This window comes from Microtus ochrogaster, linkage group LG3, assembly GCF_000317375.1.
Source record: "Microtus ochrogaster isolate Prairie Vole_2 linkage group LG3, MicOch1.0, whole genome shotgun sequence".
Lineage (NCBI taxonomy): Eukaryota > Metazoa > Chordata > Mammalia > Rodentia > Cricetidae > Microtus > Microtus ochrogaster.
In genome coordinates this window covers 40,979,598-40,996,727 of record NC_022029.1, presented here as the reverse complement: position 1 = coordinate 40,996,727, position 17,130 = coordinate 40,979,598, and the positions used below count along the sequence as shown (strand labels likewise).

The 17,130-nt window shown below is 41.4% G+C and overlaps 1 protein-coding gene across 1 annotated transcript in view; it reads right to left on the bottom strand.

The window, feature by feature from the left end:
* Nucleotides 1-17,130, bottom strand: part of Pde1c (phosphodiesterase 1C) — a 280,202-nt gene that overhangs the window by 76,521 nt on the left and 186,551 nt on the right. The window contains exons 9-12 of the mRNA XM_026786001.1: nucleotides 13,464-13,592; nucleotides 6,642-6,743; nucleotides 6,017-6,137; nucleotides 414-495 (exon numbers count right to left, since the gene is read on the bottom strand). Of these exons, the coding sequence (XP_026641802.1) occupies nucleotides 414-495; nucleotides 6,017-6,137; nucleotides 6,642-6,743; nucleotides 13,464-13,592 (434 nt within the window). The remainder of the gene's footprint in view (nucleotides 1-413; nucleotides 496-6,016; nucleotides 6,138-6,641; nucleotides 6,744-13,463; nucleotides 13,593-17,130) is intronic.

Here is a 17,130-nt window from a genome sequence, read left to right as displayed (position 1 = left end):
AAGAAGAAGAAGAAGAAGAAGAAGAAGAAGAAGAAGAAGAAGAAGAAGAAGAAGAAGAAGAAGAAGAAGAAGAAGAAGAAGAAGAAGAAGGGGAGATGGTAAGATGACTTCTAGTATTGAAGCATGAAAAAGGCACTCAAGCAAAATGGGCTTCCTAACTACAGTATGCACAGATATTTCCTTGGGTACTTGAAGTCCTCTTTCCTTGGGGCAGGAATGATGGAGACTCCAAAATTCCTCCATCTAATTGACCCCCAGAAGAAGCCACGGCCCAGAGATAATGATGTCACTTCAGCCTTCCAAAGGCTGGCAGAAATGAGCCAGACTCCCAGCTGGGATCACCAAGCACCGTGGCCCTGCCCACCACAGATATACCATCTGATGCTCCTTCTAAGCAGCTGGCAAATACCTACCCACTTGTGACTGAGCAACCATGGTTGACTTTCTGTCACAGAGAGGCGAAAACGGCAGCCCCAGCTCAGCTTCTCTGTCACCCTAGAAAAACACAAGGTCACAGTAAACAAAAGAACAGTGGGCTGAACAGCCCAGATTTTATTTAGCAGCCTCAACTACCACTTAGGCCACTTATCTTTATTTTAATTATTACAATTACATTGTATAATAAGTCCTGGTGGGACTTGCTCCTCTAAACTAAAGACACCAAGAAGTGGTGGCTTCCGTAATCATTCCCTCTGAATGCAGTCTCATGCTGTCCCAAAGAAAGCTTCACAGGGCAGCAATAGGTTCCCCATGGAAAACCAGGCAGCAGTCCATGTGTCCTTTGGCCTGGGGCCAAAATCACAGTTAGAATGGTCGTGTTCCCCACAGTTTTCCTGCGGCTACCTGTGGCCTTCTTCTAGCCTGAACTCCCAGTGGTAAGCTGTGTCTGAAAGGAAAATTCAAACTGACTAACATGGCTTTGTCTCCTAACATTAACTAAAGCCACATGCAAAGGGAGTACATGCTTCTGTGTTTCCCACCCTAATACTTGATATCCTGTGAACAGTGGACTAGAAAGAACCAGTTATTCAACAATAATATAGCATAGCTGTGCAGATACAATGTTCTTCACGGTGTCCAAAAGCACCTCTCTAACAAAAGTGCTACGGGAATCTAACTGTTGATGGAGATGGCCTTTAACAACATGCAACACAGGTTCGATCTTTCTGTCATGCCCAGAGGAAGGAGACGAACATATCTCCTCGTGTCTATCAATGGACTGTGTTCTTCCTTTTCTTGTAGGAAGAAACTCACTCAGGTTAATGGCTACTAGTCATGCTTGAATCCTGCCTTTTTTGCTGTGGGGCGTGTGGTCCTAGGAAGGTCACTGTCTCTGGCTGTTTCACAATTTTCCACCTGTTCAATGTGGGATAGCAGTCCAAACCTAAAGGGCTTATCATGTGGCAAAATGAAAAAAGACATATAGGAAATAAGAAGAACTACTAAAAGAATTACTGTTGCCAGAGAGGTAGCCATATTTGAAGTTAAGCTTTGAGAGACATGAGGTGAATTTGTTCCAGCTCGCACCGTAATGTCTAACTGTAATGAACATCACCAATTAGTTAGTAGGACTTGGAAACCTTAATAGCCTCTAGGCAAGACTGCCTTAACTTCTGAATGCTCATTTCTAAATAATATCACCAAAGACTCAGATAAGAATTCTAGCAAAAGCATGAGGTAGATTTATTTTAAGAGGCTTTATATTGATCATAGTTATTGCATACTTTTGGAGCTAATACCTACAAAGAGCCAAGAACCAAATGGCAAAGCATTTATGGAGCAAAAATTTCAATGCAGAGAAAGAAAAAAAAATAACAGAAACTCTGGCTAGCCCATGCCGGCCTTCATATTTAAAAAGTATATAAAAGTCTGATATTTAACTGATATAATGAAGAAAGCAAATTGCTGTGATTGAATGCAAAATGTGTTGACGACTTGGTCCCCAGCTGGTACAATAGACTCAGGCCTGATGAGCTCATAGCCAAGTGGGCTTGGAGGAAGTGGGTCACCAGCAGCTCAGCTTTAAAGGATATATCTCATGCCCTCAGAACTTTCTTCTCTGGCTCTCTTGGTTTCCTGTTTGCCAGTAAGGGAGTAGTATTTTTTCCCCTGATAGTCTGCCACATGCCTAAACACAATGGAACAGACTAATCACGTGCTGAAATCTCCGCAACCATGAGCCCACATATACTTTCCCCCTCTTTCCCCCTTTTTTTTTGTTTATTTATCTGCTGTGGAACAAAGGTCTTATACCCTATAACATTTGTCACTTGTATTGGTTTAGTAAAATGCTGATTGGCCAGTAGCTGGGCAGGAAGTATAGGTAGGGTGACCAGAATAGGAAAATTCTGGGAAGAGTAAAGGCTCAATCTGCAGTTGTTACCCAGATGTAGAGGATGCAAGATGAGAATGTCTCACTAATAAAAGGTACCAAACCACATGGCTAACACAAACAAGAATTATGGGTTAATGTAAGATGTAAGAATTAATTAATAAGAAGCCTGAGCTAATAGGCCAACCAATTTATAATTAATGTAGACCTCTGTGTGTTTCTTTGGCACTGAACGGCTGAGGATCCTGGAAGGACAGAAACCTCTCACAACATTTATCTGTCTGTCTGTCTGTTTGTTTGTTTGTTTGTTTGAGACAGTTTCTCTTTGTAGCTCTGGCTGTCCTGGCATTTGCTATTTAGACCAGGTTGACCTTGAACTCTCAGAGATCCTTGTTCCCCACCTGTTTGAGTGCTGGGATTAAAGGTAGGTACCACGAAGCTCAGACCCAATACTTTCTCTCTTTAAGTTCATATTCTCAGGTGTTTTGTTTGGCCATAGTAGCAGAAGATTAACTATCATATAGACACATCCGATATTCTTTTGAATGTAAGCTGAAAATCAGACAGAGAAGTCTTCCATAATCCACAGACTTTCACAAAGGAGCTGAATGCACACATCTAATTTAAACTCCAAAAAATAATAAATTATTTGATCAATAAAAAAGTAATTTGGAATCTACTAAGTGAAGAAATATATCACTAAAATATAGAAAAGTTGGAAAATATTCTATTTGAGGTAACTCTTGGTTAAAAGGAAAAGAAAAATCAATTTTAAAGACTAGACACTAAAGACTGCTTTGGAGCACAGAGTGTCAGAGCAGCAATAAACAAATAAGTCTCATTTTCTGTTTTCTAAACAAGTGGAAATAAAAGCAAATGAAGTGAGCATAGAACCCAGAGAGTTAGAAAAACAAAAGTCAAGGAGATGAATAAAGATGCAAACACTATCACTGAAGAAGCAATGCTGAGATAATAGCATAGTCTTGTAGGGGAGAGATTGAAAAATTCAGCAATGCATATGAAATAAAACAAACAGACACAGAAGAAATGAAAAGAACTGTGAGAGATGTTTCCAACATATAAAAGTTCACAGTGATATCAAGGAAAGGAACCTCCAAGCTTTTCAGAAGGAGATGGATTTACCAAGGCGGACATCCTTTTTCAAAGTCAGTGCTTCATTTAAAATTAGCCCAGGACTGTGGCACGGATTCTGTAGAACATGGTTATGAAGTTGATGAAGGATGCCTGGACCATGTCCACAAGGGCCAGTTATTGCATCCATTTTGAAATTATACTCCAACCTTCTGAATGTAATTCTGAAAAGGCTCTCTGGTCCCATTGGGGTTTCTCATGTGAATTGCTCAATTTTAAAGCTATCATTAAGAGCTGGAGGATCATTATTCCTCTCATGGGTTACCTGCTGTGCTTTGGCATCTGGCTTAAGACAATAAAAATACTTCACTGAACTATATTCACTAAAGCCCGCTCATGTGCAATGAGCTAGCACGCCAGTCCCGGTCAGTAGACCAAGAAATTTAGTATGGTTATTTCCACATTGCCCTTAGCACATTCTCATTCCTTGTGAGTTTACGTGTACATACACAAACAAGGTTTTCTTTATGGTGAGGAAAGAACGTTCACATAATTAAGGGATTTCACACACTCTCGTAATTCAAAAAAGGAATCACTTCAATATATCAAACATACGTGAGTTAGCCACGATCTGTCCACTGGCCTTACTGAATATTACTAGCATGATGGAGGTATTTTTACAAAGCTCTATCTAAGGGAACATATGCAAAATGAAAGGTGGGTATTTAGAGAAAGGTCTCATACTACTGTTAGAAAAACAGCCAAAAATTACTTAAAGTAAGCCCTCAACGAAGGACGAATTTGCAGTTGGTTGTCCTTGTGTACATACCAGGGTCACACCTGTGTCACTCAAGCTCCTCCCATGCCCACTCTTCACTCTACTCTTCTCATCATGGAGCCTGGGGATTACTCCTGAGACCACAAAACAGGTATGCAAAGGAACCTGCCCATATAAGGACAGGGCACATGACCTGGGGTCACGGTGGTTGCCTGTATGTGGACTGCTACCCATGGACCCATGGAAGAGAACACAGGGTATTTGAGGCTGAAGCATTCATAAGAATATTCATCCAATCTTACCCTGAATCTTTTCTGTTCCCTCAAAAAGAAAAAAATCACAGAAAACACAAAAGACAAGGGAATCAGAATTGCAACTTGATTGGTCCCGGGCTGCAAAGTGTTGGAATAAAGCTCTGATGGACAGTTTGGGGCTTTTGCAACTGTTAACTCTAGTGCCACTTACTATCAGACATGTACAGCTTCAGAAAGAAAAACATACACATGTAAATTTTTATGCAATTATTTTCCCATTCAAACAAGAATCATAACACTAAGAGCATCAGGAAGATTTCATGTTCAAGCCCAGGGTAACCAGGGTGTCAGTGTGTCCCCAAAGCTAAGACGGTGGAGAGTTAATTCCCAAAGTCATGTGTGGATAGTATTCAGCGATGGAGCCTTTAGAAGACAGCATGGATTAGATAAGACCATGAGGGTGGGTCACTAATACCCCATGAAGGAAGTTTTAAAGCAGAGAGACCAGAGCTAGCACTGTGATGCTCCCTACAAGTAGGCTCACCAGATGCCAATGCCAGGCTAATGTAGTTCCAGGTTCCAAGGCCACGATCTAAATAAATCTCTATTCATTATAAATTATCTTGTTTCAGGTATTATAGCAACAGAAACTGAACTAAGGCTCAGAGAAGGAACCTAACCCTAGTCATTTGAGAGAACAATGGTGAGATGGGATATTAAGTGTTATTAGGGACTTAGAGTTTTCAGAACCCACGCTGTGTACCTCCCTCTTTGAATGAACTGGAATTAGCTGAATGAACTGACAGTGACTGAGGTCTGTAATCTACATTTCACTGACTGAGCTCAGCGTCTCATGTCTCAAAGCCGGTATCTGTGGCAGTTCTCAAGGCAAGACCAGCATCTGTGTCAGGGTGAAGAACTAACTCTAACCCCAAAGACCTCTGTCTTGGGGACACATACTTGTTTTGTTTTTTGATTCTGTTATAGTCACATATTTGTATTTGTCTTAAAGCAATGCATACCCAAAAAGATATTATAGTCATGTTATCAATAACATGACTCTGGATTGAAGGTGTGGTTAAATTTAAATGCACTTGAACAATAATTCCTAGTGATTTCTTGATTCCAGTTTGCCATATAATTTTGAAACATTGTGTCATGGCTCATCCATCAAAAGAAACAACCTACCCAATAATAAGAGACATGAGTCAAAGTTTATCAGCTTAGTCCTGCAGGGCGATACCAAAATAGCCTTAATAGCTTTTTGGTAACTCAATAGAAAAAAAAAGGAAAAGTCCTCTTCAAATAATGCTTAGAGAAGAGTCTGCCACGAGAAAACACTTCTCCTCAAAGCAGAAATGCCTAGGACAGAGTGCACTTTGCAATGTCTTGAGAATCCGAATTTTGATAAAATTTTAGAATTATGACTACAGAAGTAAAACAATCATGAAAAGCCTCTTTCTCCAAAGAAAATAATTACATCCTCTATGGTCCTTGCCACAAAGATGCTGGAATAGTCAATTCCCAAAGATGCCCAGTGAGCAGCAAGAGACAAGGTACCTGTCTGAAGAACTCTTCCAGGAGAGACATGGTCCAGCGGTGGTGCAGGTCCCAGGCTTTTGCAGGGTGGCTGATGTCTGCTGTGTGCAGCATCAAAGATAAGGCTTTCGGCTTTTCAATTCTGCAAACCCAACACACGCGAGCACACAGTGACCACACACCTCAAACACTGGAAGTTTTGAAAATCTTTAAAATCACCTCTAAGTACCACCTCTATGTTGGTGAACGGACAGTTCAGCATTTAATGAATGGGGTACTTCCCACTTAACTAATGTATGGAATGGTTGCATTTTTCAACCAGATGACAAAAATCTAAACAATACTTTCGTCCTTTAGCTACCGCTACATTTAACAGACCTTTGATCTGTTACTAATTACTTACAGGGTCATGATGCAAACTGGGGCAAAAACTGGTACCATGTCTTGTATTCATTCGAACTCAGATTCTGATAAACCACTTGTAGCTAATTGTGAGATGACACATGATGTTCAAGCTCCCTGCTCCAGACATCACTACTTTTTGAGATAACCCAACCATTATCCTGAAGATGATGTGTTTTCAATGTTTAAAATGTGCAAATTTCAGTCCAAGCCCTATGAGAACATAATGTCACAAGCTACTCACGCTTCTGGCTGCTGCAGGGCTGTCTTCATGGCTTTGATTTGCTGGAAATGACAGGACATATCCGTGGCCATTACCATCTCAATTACCAAGGTTCGAAACTCCCTTTTGGAGATGCCCATGAAGAAAAGGCATGAAAACAAAGAAAAGGAAAATCCAAGTTATGTTTTGCCACATTTAGTCAAAATCAGTTAATTGTTTCAGACATTTCAAATCTAATGTCAGTCTTCTCAGTGGAATTTTTATGAAGTGGGATTAAGGACTAAAGAATAATCTATTAGGAATATGAAACAGGGAGATAGGAAGTTTATCGGTAGTCAAGGGCATTTAATCCTCTTGCAGAGGTCCTGAGTTTGATTCTGAGCACGCACATCAGGAAGATCATCTCTCATCTCTCTGAGCACTTGAATCCACGTGTGCATACCCACACACAGACACACACACACACACACACACACACATGCACAGAATTTACAAATCAAGTAAGTCTTTTCAAAACAATATGATATACATCTATCATTTGGAAAATTACAGTGAAGCTAAAAATGAATTCAAGTGTTATCTTCTCAGCTGAATTCATTCTTAAGATAAAACTAACTTGAAATAATCCTAGAAACTAGACTGATAATCTACTGGATACTTTGTGTATTCGGCATTTTACAAACAGGCTTAATTTTTAAAGCTTATAGAAAAACAGAGCAGGGTACATCCCCTCTCTTGTAGTTTCCCAAATCACAAGCATTTTGTGGTTATGTGGGGTTCAAGAGTTACAGCCAACAGACCAATGTCAATACTTTTATTAAATGAAGTCCATCGTTGACTTGGGGCTCACTCATCGTATTGCACAGTTTCATAGGGTTTGATAAATGTCTCTGCCATGTGTCTAATATTTTAACATCACATAGAATGATTTCTGCATCCCTAGTTTTCCTGTTGTTTCCTCCATCCCCTGAACTCCTGGAAGCTGTTAGATGCTATACTGAACTAACAAAAAAAACCGAGGCATAATTTATGTACAATAAACAGCTCCTATGGAAATGGCATGATTCAACTGGTTTTAGCAGCTGAATAAGTCTTTGAAAACACCATTGCAGGATAGTAAATACTTTTCATTTCTTTCAGGCAGTCCCACTTTCTACTTCTACATATGTATGTATATAATGTGTATGCATGTGTATGTTTATAATGCTAATATATATGAATGTGTATTGAAATGATAAACATATAAGCATGCTATACATGTATACATGTACACTGTACTTTATATACATTATACATATACAGATATACATACTTACAGGTATATAAAACAAAATGTTCTCTTTTGTCTGAGTTCCTTTGCTAGGCATAAGAACTTGCTACATGTCTTAGAAAGGGTCACCAATAATTTCTTGCTTCTTCCAGTTGGGAGGTCTCCCAACTATTGCAGTCACTTATTCACTTAACAGATGATATACAGTTGGTGTATTCTACACTAGTTTAGGATGACGACAAATAAATCATCCCTGGTTATCTGTGTGCAAGTCTTTACATGGACATGGTCTCATTGCTTTAGGGCAAATATCCAAAATTGAATGGCTGTTTTGTTAGACACCTGAGTATTTAACTGTATAAAACTCTGCCAAACCTTTTGCAATAGGACTGTGTTAAGTTCACATTTTTGACAAGCGTGCTCAAGTTCTGTTTTTCCTTTCCTGCCTTCTCTCAGCCTTTATTTCTAGCCATCTAGTGTTGTGTGCAGTTTTCTTTTGCATTTTGTTGAACAAATACTATTGTTGAATACCTCATGTACTTTTACCACTTGCATATCATTTTTTAGGAAACTGTGTTTCAATTAAGTTTTAATTTTTAAAGGAGGGTGTTTCTTTAAAAACTTCCATTACTGACTTGTCAAGGTACATTGTGCTTCTGGACACAAACCCCAAAAGGACATGCACAGTACCGACATTCCCCAGTGTCCTCAATTCGGTACCTTCCAAAAAGTTTAATTTTCATCACATTGAATTTAGTATTTTTTAAAATGCTTCTCACCTTTCATGTCCTAAGAACCCAGTGTTTCCTGAAGACATCTCTGTGCTTTTCTGTAATGTAGTAATATGAGCGGTGGGGCTGCATCCCCAGCACCCCGGTTGCCTGCTAGCTTATGCCCCGAAATAATTACACGGAAACTGTATTCTTTTAAACACTGCTTGGCCCACTAACTCTAGCCTCTTACAGGCTAATTCTCATATTTTGCCTAACCCATTTCTAATAATCTGCATAGCACCAGTAGGTGCGCTTACCGGGAAAGATTCAGCATGTCTGACCTGGTGGCTTGCTCCATGGCATCTGCTTCAGAGAGCAGAGCTATCAGAGCATGGCGTCTCTGAGCTCACTTCCTCTTCCTCCCAGCATTCTGTTCTGTTTACTCCACCCACCTATGTTCTAACCTATCAGGGCAAGTAGTTTCTTTATTTAATTAACCAATGACCTTCCTCCATCACTGTAAAATGCTTGCCACTACCATTGTTATCACAGTGGGGAACAAGCCCAGTATGCCTGCCACTGAACTGCATGCTGGACAGAGTGGCCGTTTCACGTTTCATGTTATTATTCTTCAGTCTGCCACTGCCCCAGATGAGTTATTTCAGCCTGCCTAGGTTTTATCACAAAATTTGAGTGAATTGTTGAGTATGCTTAATGTAAAGGTCAAAATCGCTGTTTTTCCATAGACACCCACTTGTTTTAACACTGTTCACTGAAATGAGTTTCTTTTCCCCTTCAGTTCGACTTAACTCTTTATCAAAAATCAAATGGAGAAGGGTCTGAGGAAATCTTTTAGTCAGCGCAGTGCTTGCCAGGTAAGCATGAGGACTGAGTGCTGTAGACAACAGGACACGTTTGTAACCTATCACTGAGGGAAAGGGGATCAGGACAAGAGGATCTGCAAAGCTTATTGTCCAGCCAAGACTACGAATCTGTGACCTCCAGCTTCAAAGAAGAGACACTGATTCAAAAAATAAGCTGGAGAACAGAAGAGGAAGACACCTAATACTGACCTCTGATCGTCATTCTTAAAGATTTTTAATTCGCATACAAAATAGTAGCTTTCAGCATGGCTGTCTATACATAAATATCACAACATTGAGTTTGTTCCTCAGCCCCCATCCTTTCTTGCTCCTCCTCCCTCCTCTTCTTAAGGAGCCCTCATTCTACCTTTATGTCATACATGTGTTTACTTAATGATGATGCAGAGAAGAGAAAAATTCAATATCTATTTTTCTGCATTTGGTTTGTTTAACATGATGACCTTCATTTTGACTATTTTTCTATAAATTCCATAATTTCATTCTTCTTTGTAGATGAATAAAACTCCAGTGCAGGGGCTGCAAGAAGGCTTAGTGCAGTGGTTCTCAACCTTCCTGATGCTGCGATCCTTTTCTCCAGCTCCTCATGTTGTGGTGACCCCCAACCATAAAATTATTTCATTGCTACTTCACAACTATAATTTTACAACTGTCATGAAACATGATGTAAATATCTGATATTCAGGATATATGATATTTGACCCCTGGGAGAGGTTCTTCCACCCTCAACAGGTTGCAACTCCTATTTTGAGAACCCCTAACTTAGTGGGTAAAGGCACTTTCTACCAAGTCCAATCTCCTGAGTTTGATCCCACCTTGTGAAGGAGAGAACATCATGGGATGTATGTACCCACTGTCCCTCTCATCAATTAATGAATATCATAAAACGTCCACTGTGTACGTGGACTATATTTTCTTTATTCAGTCACCCAAGAATCCAAGATGGGTGTCTGGGATGATTCATAGATTGACTCTCGTGAACATAGTCACAAACGAAGATGGGTGTGCAGGTGTCTCTGTGGTACTCTCACACATTTCTTTAGGAATGCATCCAGCAGTGGGAGAGATGAATCATACGGTTGTTCTATTATTAGTTTTCTCGGAAGTTTCCACGCTGATTTCAACAAATTTAATCCTTTTATCTCCTGCCTTGCATAAGAATTTTCAATGCAGTGTTCTAATGGCTAGCTGCTAGTCTATTATTTTTTTACATTAACTTCATATTTAGGAGCCTCATAAAAATCATTATCATTTTAGTAGTTGCCAAAATAGTCTTAGGACTTTCCGTATAACCAGATCTCATTTGCTTACAGAAACACTTCACGTTGTTTAATATAAGATTAGACATCCTATTCTTGTTCTCAGTCTTCAGTATTTCACCATGAAGGCTGATATTAACTATGGCTTTACACTGCTGCCTTACCCAGCTGGAGATGCTGTAGGCTCCTTTTTGTTTCTCTTTGGAAGAGGTTTTATTTGAGAAGTAATGATCTTTGTCAAATGTTTTGGATATAGCTATTGAAATGACCTGACCACATTCTTTGTTTGGGGTTTTGTTGTTGCTTGTTTGTTTGTTTGAGTGAATGAGTCACTGTATTGACTCTGGCTGGCCTGAAATAGCTCAGTATGGATTCCAACCGAGGATCCTCCTGCCTCAGTCTCCAGTGTGCTGGGATTACAGGCTTGCATCTGTAACATTTGGCTTTCTTTGCTTGCTTATTTGCTTTTAATAAGGTGAATTCTTTTCATTTATTTTTGAATGCCAAATCAACCAAAAATTTATGTTTGTTTGTAAAACAGGGTTTTCTGTACCCAACACTGCCTTCTTTATGTGGGGGGTAGGTGACCTTGAAATTCTAATCCTTGTGTCTCTACTTTTTTAGTGCTAGGGTTACAGGCGTGTTCTACAAATCCAATTGTATACAGTACTAGGGATGAAACTCAGGGCTTCATGCATGATAGGTAAGCACTCCACAAATCAACCTAAATCTCCAGCCCTGGAATTAACTCACAGACTTATGGAGGTTGACAAGACCAAGGTCAGCAGGGGCAGTCAGCAAGCTGTAGAGCTTTAGGGTCAAATGATATACTCCAGCCAAAGCCAACAGACTCAAGGAAGATTCAGGAAGACGGTTTCAGTTCAAACTCAGGTAGAGAGAATTTGATCTTATTTGGGGAAGGGTGAACCTTTTATAGTATTTGTTTAACCCTTAGCTCCTTGTATGACGCCTGTTAATATTAGGAATGACAGTCTGCTTTACTGAGTCTACTCCTTTCTAAGATAGTTTCAACTACAAACAGACTCATGGAAAGATCTTGAATGTTTTCAAAAAAATATCAAAGGCTCACTGTGGCCAACTTGAGTTGATGTAAAATTAACCACACTATCCAAATCAAACTTTCTGCATAAGATTTCAAATGTTGATATTTAACAAGAATTTATGCATTTATGTTCATGGGGTTTACTAGACTCTAAGATTCATTTTTGTGATATTTTTGTAAAAGCATAGAGCTTAAAGTTATGTCTCATGAGGCAAATTAGAAAGTGATTTCTTCTTTCAATGTTTTACAGATAATTGGCCTAACATCGTGATGATCTCTTCCTTGTGTTTTCAAAGACTTTGTTAGAGAGAATATCCAAGAATGGAAGTTTCTTGGTATGAAAATTTTGATGGCAAACTCAACTGTTTTAGTAGCTACAGGAATATTAAAATTATTTGTTTTTATCTTTTGTGAGACTTTTTAAGTTGTGTTGTTGCAAAGTATTTGTTTATTTAATCAAAGTTGCCAAGCATGATGAAATAATATTGCAATATTTTCTTATATATTTGAAATATGTAGAATCTGACAGCGGCAATATATGTTCTAGCTCAGCAAAGTTAGAAACTTATCAATTTTGTTGTTCTTTTCAAAGAACTAGATTTTAGCGTTGTTAATTCTTTTTTCTGTTGTCTGTAATTTTATGGGTTTCTTTAGTAAGATTGTTATTTCTGCCTTTCTCTCTACACTGAGTTTGCTGTTCTTATTCTAGCTTCCCACAGTTATTGTGTTTATATAAAATTTTCCAACAAGATGTTCTGATGTCTCAGGTATATGATTATTTCTGTTCTCTTCAATATTTTATTTTCTGTGAGGTAAATCTCAAAGAAAATAACAGTGGCAAGAGGCACAGATATAGGTTGTGTGGTGGTCTGAAGGAAGTGGCCTCAAAGGAAGTGGCAATACTTGCAGGTATGGCCTTGTAGGAGTAAGTTTGGTCTTTTCGGAGGAAGTATCAACTGTGGAGGCAGGCTTTCAGGTCTCATATATGCTCAAGCCACACCTATTGTCTGAGACCACTTCCTGTTGCCTGTGCAGGATGCAGAATTCTCAGCTCCCACTCCAGCACCATGTCTGCCTGCACTCCACCATCCTCTCTATCACAACGGTAATGGACTGCACCTCAGAAATTTCAAGCTGCTACCTCCATCAAATGTTTTCCTTTATAAGGGTTGCTGCGGTCATGATGTCTCTGCAAAGCAATAGAAACTCTAATACAGATGGTGAGTGTATAGACTTCACTAAACTAATTTCAAGGGACTAATTTACAGAGTTTATATTAATTCACCTATGTGCTTTGAATCACTCAATTTTATAATGTATTAATCAGAGGGCATACTCAAATGGTTTAAGCCAATTCTATTATTTCTGTTACTTTGCACATGATCACCAACAATCACACCAGGAAGGAAAATGAATATCACTTACCTTTTTCGAACAGAATTGTATCCAAAGAAAATGAGAAAATACCAAAGAAAAATAAAGATAGAAATGATACAGCCGATCTTTATAAAGATGTGAAAAGCCAAGTTAGCATGCTTTGGGAGTCTCTGTGTGAGAGAACAGTGTGGAGTTTGCGCAGTGGCTCTTTCCTCAGCAGCAATGTGTTCCATCTGCCCACACTCCCCCTCTGGGCTTCCAAACTGCCTTCTCACATTACCTCCAGTCATCCTTTGAGAGGTTCACCAGGATATTCATCTCCTCGTCATCCTGCAGAAGGCGGTAGGCTGCACTCAAGTGGTGGTTCTCCAGGACAGATCTGTCATTGTACAAGATAGCTGGATCCGACCTGTGCAGAGAGACACACAAACTCCTTCAGGTTGGGGCCTAAATAGGGTGTTGATTTTCAGCACCAGCAACTCTGGGCTCCCGCTCAAGTCCACTTAGGGTGTGCAAGGACATGGAACAGTGATTTTATTAGAGTGCAGAGACAATTTATTTTTTCCTAAATGTAAATGAAAATAAATAACCGAGAAGATCCCCAAATGTTTATAAGAAGCTATGAGCCTCGGTTTCCTTGATTGCACAACTGGAGGCTCAGGAATGGAGTCCTGATGGTCATGGAGTCCTGTACCTGGCTGTCAGCAAGCAACAAGTGACCCTTGTGGTTATTAGTGACATGCAGAAGCTGAGGTGCACGCTATCAAAGCAGAATGAGGATGGAGACCACATCAAGGTCCAGAGAACTGACAGGTGCAGGCCAATGGTCAGTGTCCTAAACCCAGAGCATAGGTGATCTACCCAAGAGAGGCCAGAGAGATGTGTCATTGCCAGCAACTGATCCACACTTCAAGGGATGTGTGCCTGCCTGGAGGGTCTGGGAGGACGCATCCATGATGGGAGCAAACAGCAGCTGCAGCTTCTGAGCACAACTGAGGCTCGTGCTCTGGGCCTTAAAGTCACAGGGATACAGGGAATAGCCTTTGTGGGGCTGGGGAGACGGCCCACTCAGAAAAGTGCTCGACAAACGAGACAAACTGAATTTGATCCTCTGAAGTCACATTAAAATTCCAGGTGGGAGTCAGGCGGTGATGGCACACGTCTTTAATCCCAGTACTTGGGAGGCAGAGGCAGGCGGATCTCTGTGAGTTCAAGGCCAGCCTGATCTACAAAAAGAGATTCAAGAAATCCAGGGCTACACAGAGAAACTGTCACAAAAAAGCAAAGCCAACTGTTGTATGAGCCCACTTGTTTGTTTCCCCACCGTGGCCTGGCTGCCCAAACTCCAGAAATAACCACACAGAAACCGGATCAGTTAAATCACTGTTTGGCCCATTAGTTCTAGCTTCTTATTAGCTAAATCTTACATCTTAATTTCTATTAATCTGTGCATCACCACAAGGTAGTGGCCTACCAGCAAAGTGTCAGCTTGTCTGACAGCAGCTCCACGGCTTCTTTCTGACTCTGCTTCCTTTTTCCCAGAATTCATTATAGTTTTCCCCACCTAGATCTGTTCTACCCTATCACAGGCCAAGACAGTGTCTTTATACACCCATGGTGTTCACAGCCTACAGAGGGGACTCCCACATCAACCAAACAACCAAACCACAAAACAAAGCAAAAGCCAGGGACGGTGCTTGTGCGGGTGGAACCTGTAGGATCTCTGGGCTCCCTGGTTGGCCACACCAGCTGAACTGAGTTTCGGGGCAATAAGAAATTCTCTTTCAAATAACAAGGTATATGGTACCAGAAGAAAGAACGCCATCTGAGGTTCACCACAGCCTCCATGTGGATCCACACACACCAATACATGAGATACACTCACACACGAACACACACAAGCAGCTTTTCTGGATACACTGAGATTCTTGTCTGTTAGCCAGTGGCTCCCGCCACATCCCTTTGTCACACGTGCCATATTTGTCATGCATGTCTTTTCTGTCACACTTGTCAAATTCGTCACACATGCCATTTGAACCTGTTTTAGCCAGTCTCTACCGCTTTGAGTTGGACTGAACTGGTTTGAACCAGTTTGAACTGGTCTCAACGGGTCTGATCCAGTCTGGAACAGTTTGAACAGTTTGACCCTCCAGGCGGGCACACATCCCCTGGAGTCTGGATCAGTTGCTGGAATGACACATCCGTCTGGCCTCTCTTGGGTAGATCACCTATGTTCTGGGTTCAGGGCACTGACCATTGGCCTGCACCTGTCAGTTCTCTGGACCTTGATGTGGTCTCCATCCTCATGCTGCTTTGATAGCGTGCACCTCAGCTTCTGCATGTCACTAATAACCACAAGGGTCACTTGCTGCTTGCTGACGGCCAGGTACAGGACTCCATGACCATCTTCCTGAGCCTCCAGTTGGGCAATCAAGGAAACCAAGGCTCATAGAAGCTGAAAGATTTTCCCGAGATCACGCCACCTCGAGTATTCAGTAGGATAGATGATTTAGCCTCTTCTCACTTTTCTTCCCTCGGTTCTTGCTGAAACCTGGCTGGGACCCTTTCTAAATTCTCCTAAGGTCCTTTGGGTGCACAATTGACCAACCCTGAAGCCTCATCCACCCTGGATTCTCCTCATGTGCAATGATGAATCTTTGAGTTGTGGTTTTAATTTGGATCCCAAGCACCCTGATAAATACAAGGTTGCAATCACTTACAGAACTGATGTGGCCTGTGAGAGGTCATCAATGATGCAGACACAAAGCCAGGAAGCATCAGAAACACCATGTGATTCCCACACTCATCTGATTGTCACTCCCTGGCCACTTCTCATGTCCCAGCTCAGAAGTCATGATTCACTCCTCCCACCCAGCCTTAACCTCTCATGCTAAGGATCTGTTCCCAACAGCAAACCAAAGTTTACTTCCGCCTGAGCCACCAATGGGCTCATCAAGCTCACTTACAAATCACGAGTGGACAAGGGTTTGCAAGTGGGAACGTGGCTGACCCAAAAGAAGCTATGCTAGAAGGTTGACACCCAGCATGGGGAAGGCTTCCCTTAACTACATAGATGGAGCCTCTTTCCCATAGTCTTCCAATACGACCATATACACCGCCCCTTCCTGAGACCCATGCAGCTAGGGCAGAATTCATACATCTGGCAGGGAGCAATGGCTGGATACTCAGGGAAGGATCCAGTGACCCTCCCTGCCCCTCCTTGTAGGAGGGGATGCCGACAGTCAACAGCCCTATGTGATGCTCTTTGTCAAGCAGCCCCAGTTGCTCTTGTGATGACCATGGATGCTGTGCTCGGAGGATAGTGCTAAACCTCCCCATCCCATGTCTCCAGGACCCATGAGTCTCCAGAGCAAGCGAGGTGAAGGATGGAAAATTATGAGCCCACAGATGGGGATAAGGGCTAAGCATTGCTGTGGTTCACACTCGAGAGTCCAGGACAAGTGACTGGGAACCTCATCTCTCTGACTGCATGGCATTCTCCCGTCTTATCACCAAGCCGAGAAATCAAACCCACCCCACAGTTATGTCCTCGATATCAATGTGCTTTTCTGAGATGCAGTGATAATGAAAGAAGAATAGACCGGCTGGTTCTAGATAACATCCTGACACGAAGCCACAAGTCCCCACCCAGGTGATCTATCAGTCACATTGATGGCCCCATTCAGAAGCCCCTGCACTAACCACATCACCCCCATCACTCAACACAGCACTCTTGATTTTTGTCAAGATTACAGTGCTTCTCTGTCACCCTACATGGGGAGGTGCATCCCATCCCATGTAATCACTGAATAGTGATGTGTGGCACCGACTAGAAGAGAAATTCCCCAGGTGAACAGGCTGGTTTCCCGACTTCCAAGGATTCCTCACATCCCAAAGTCAGCATGGTCACTGGTGTCGTACCAGGAAAACAGAAATCTTACCTGCCA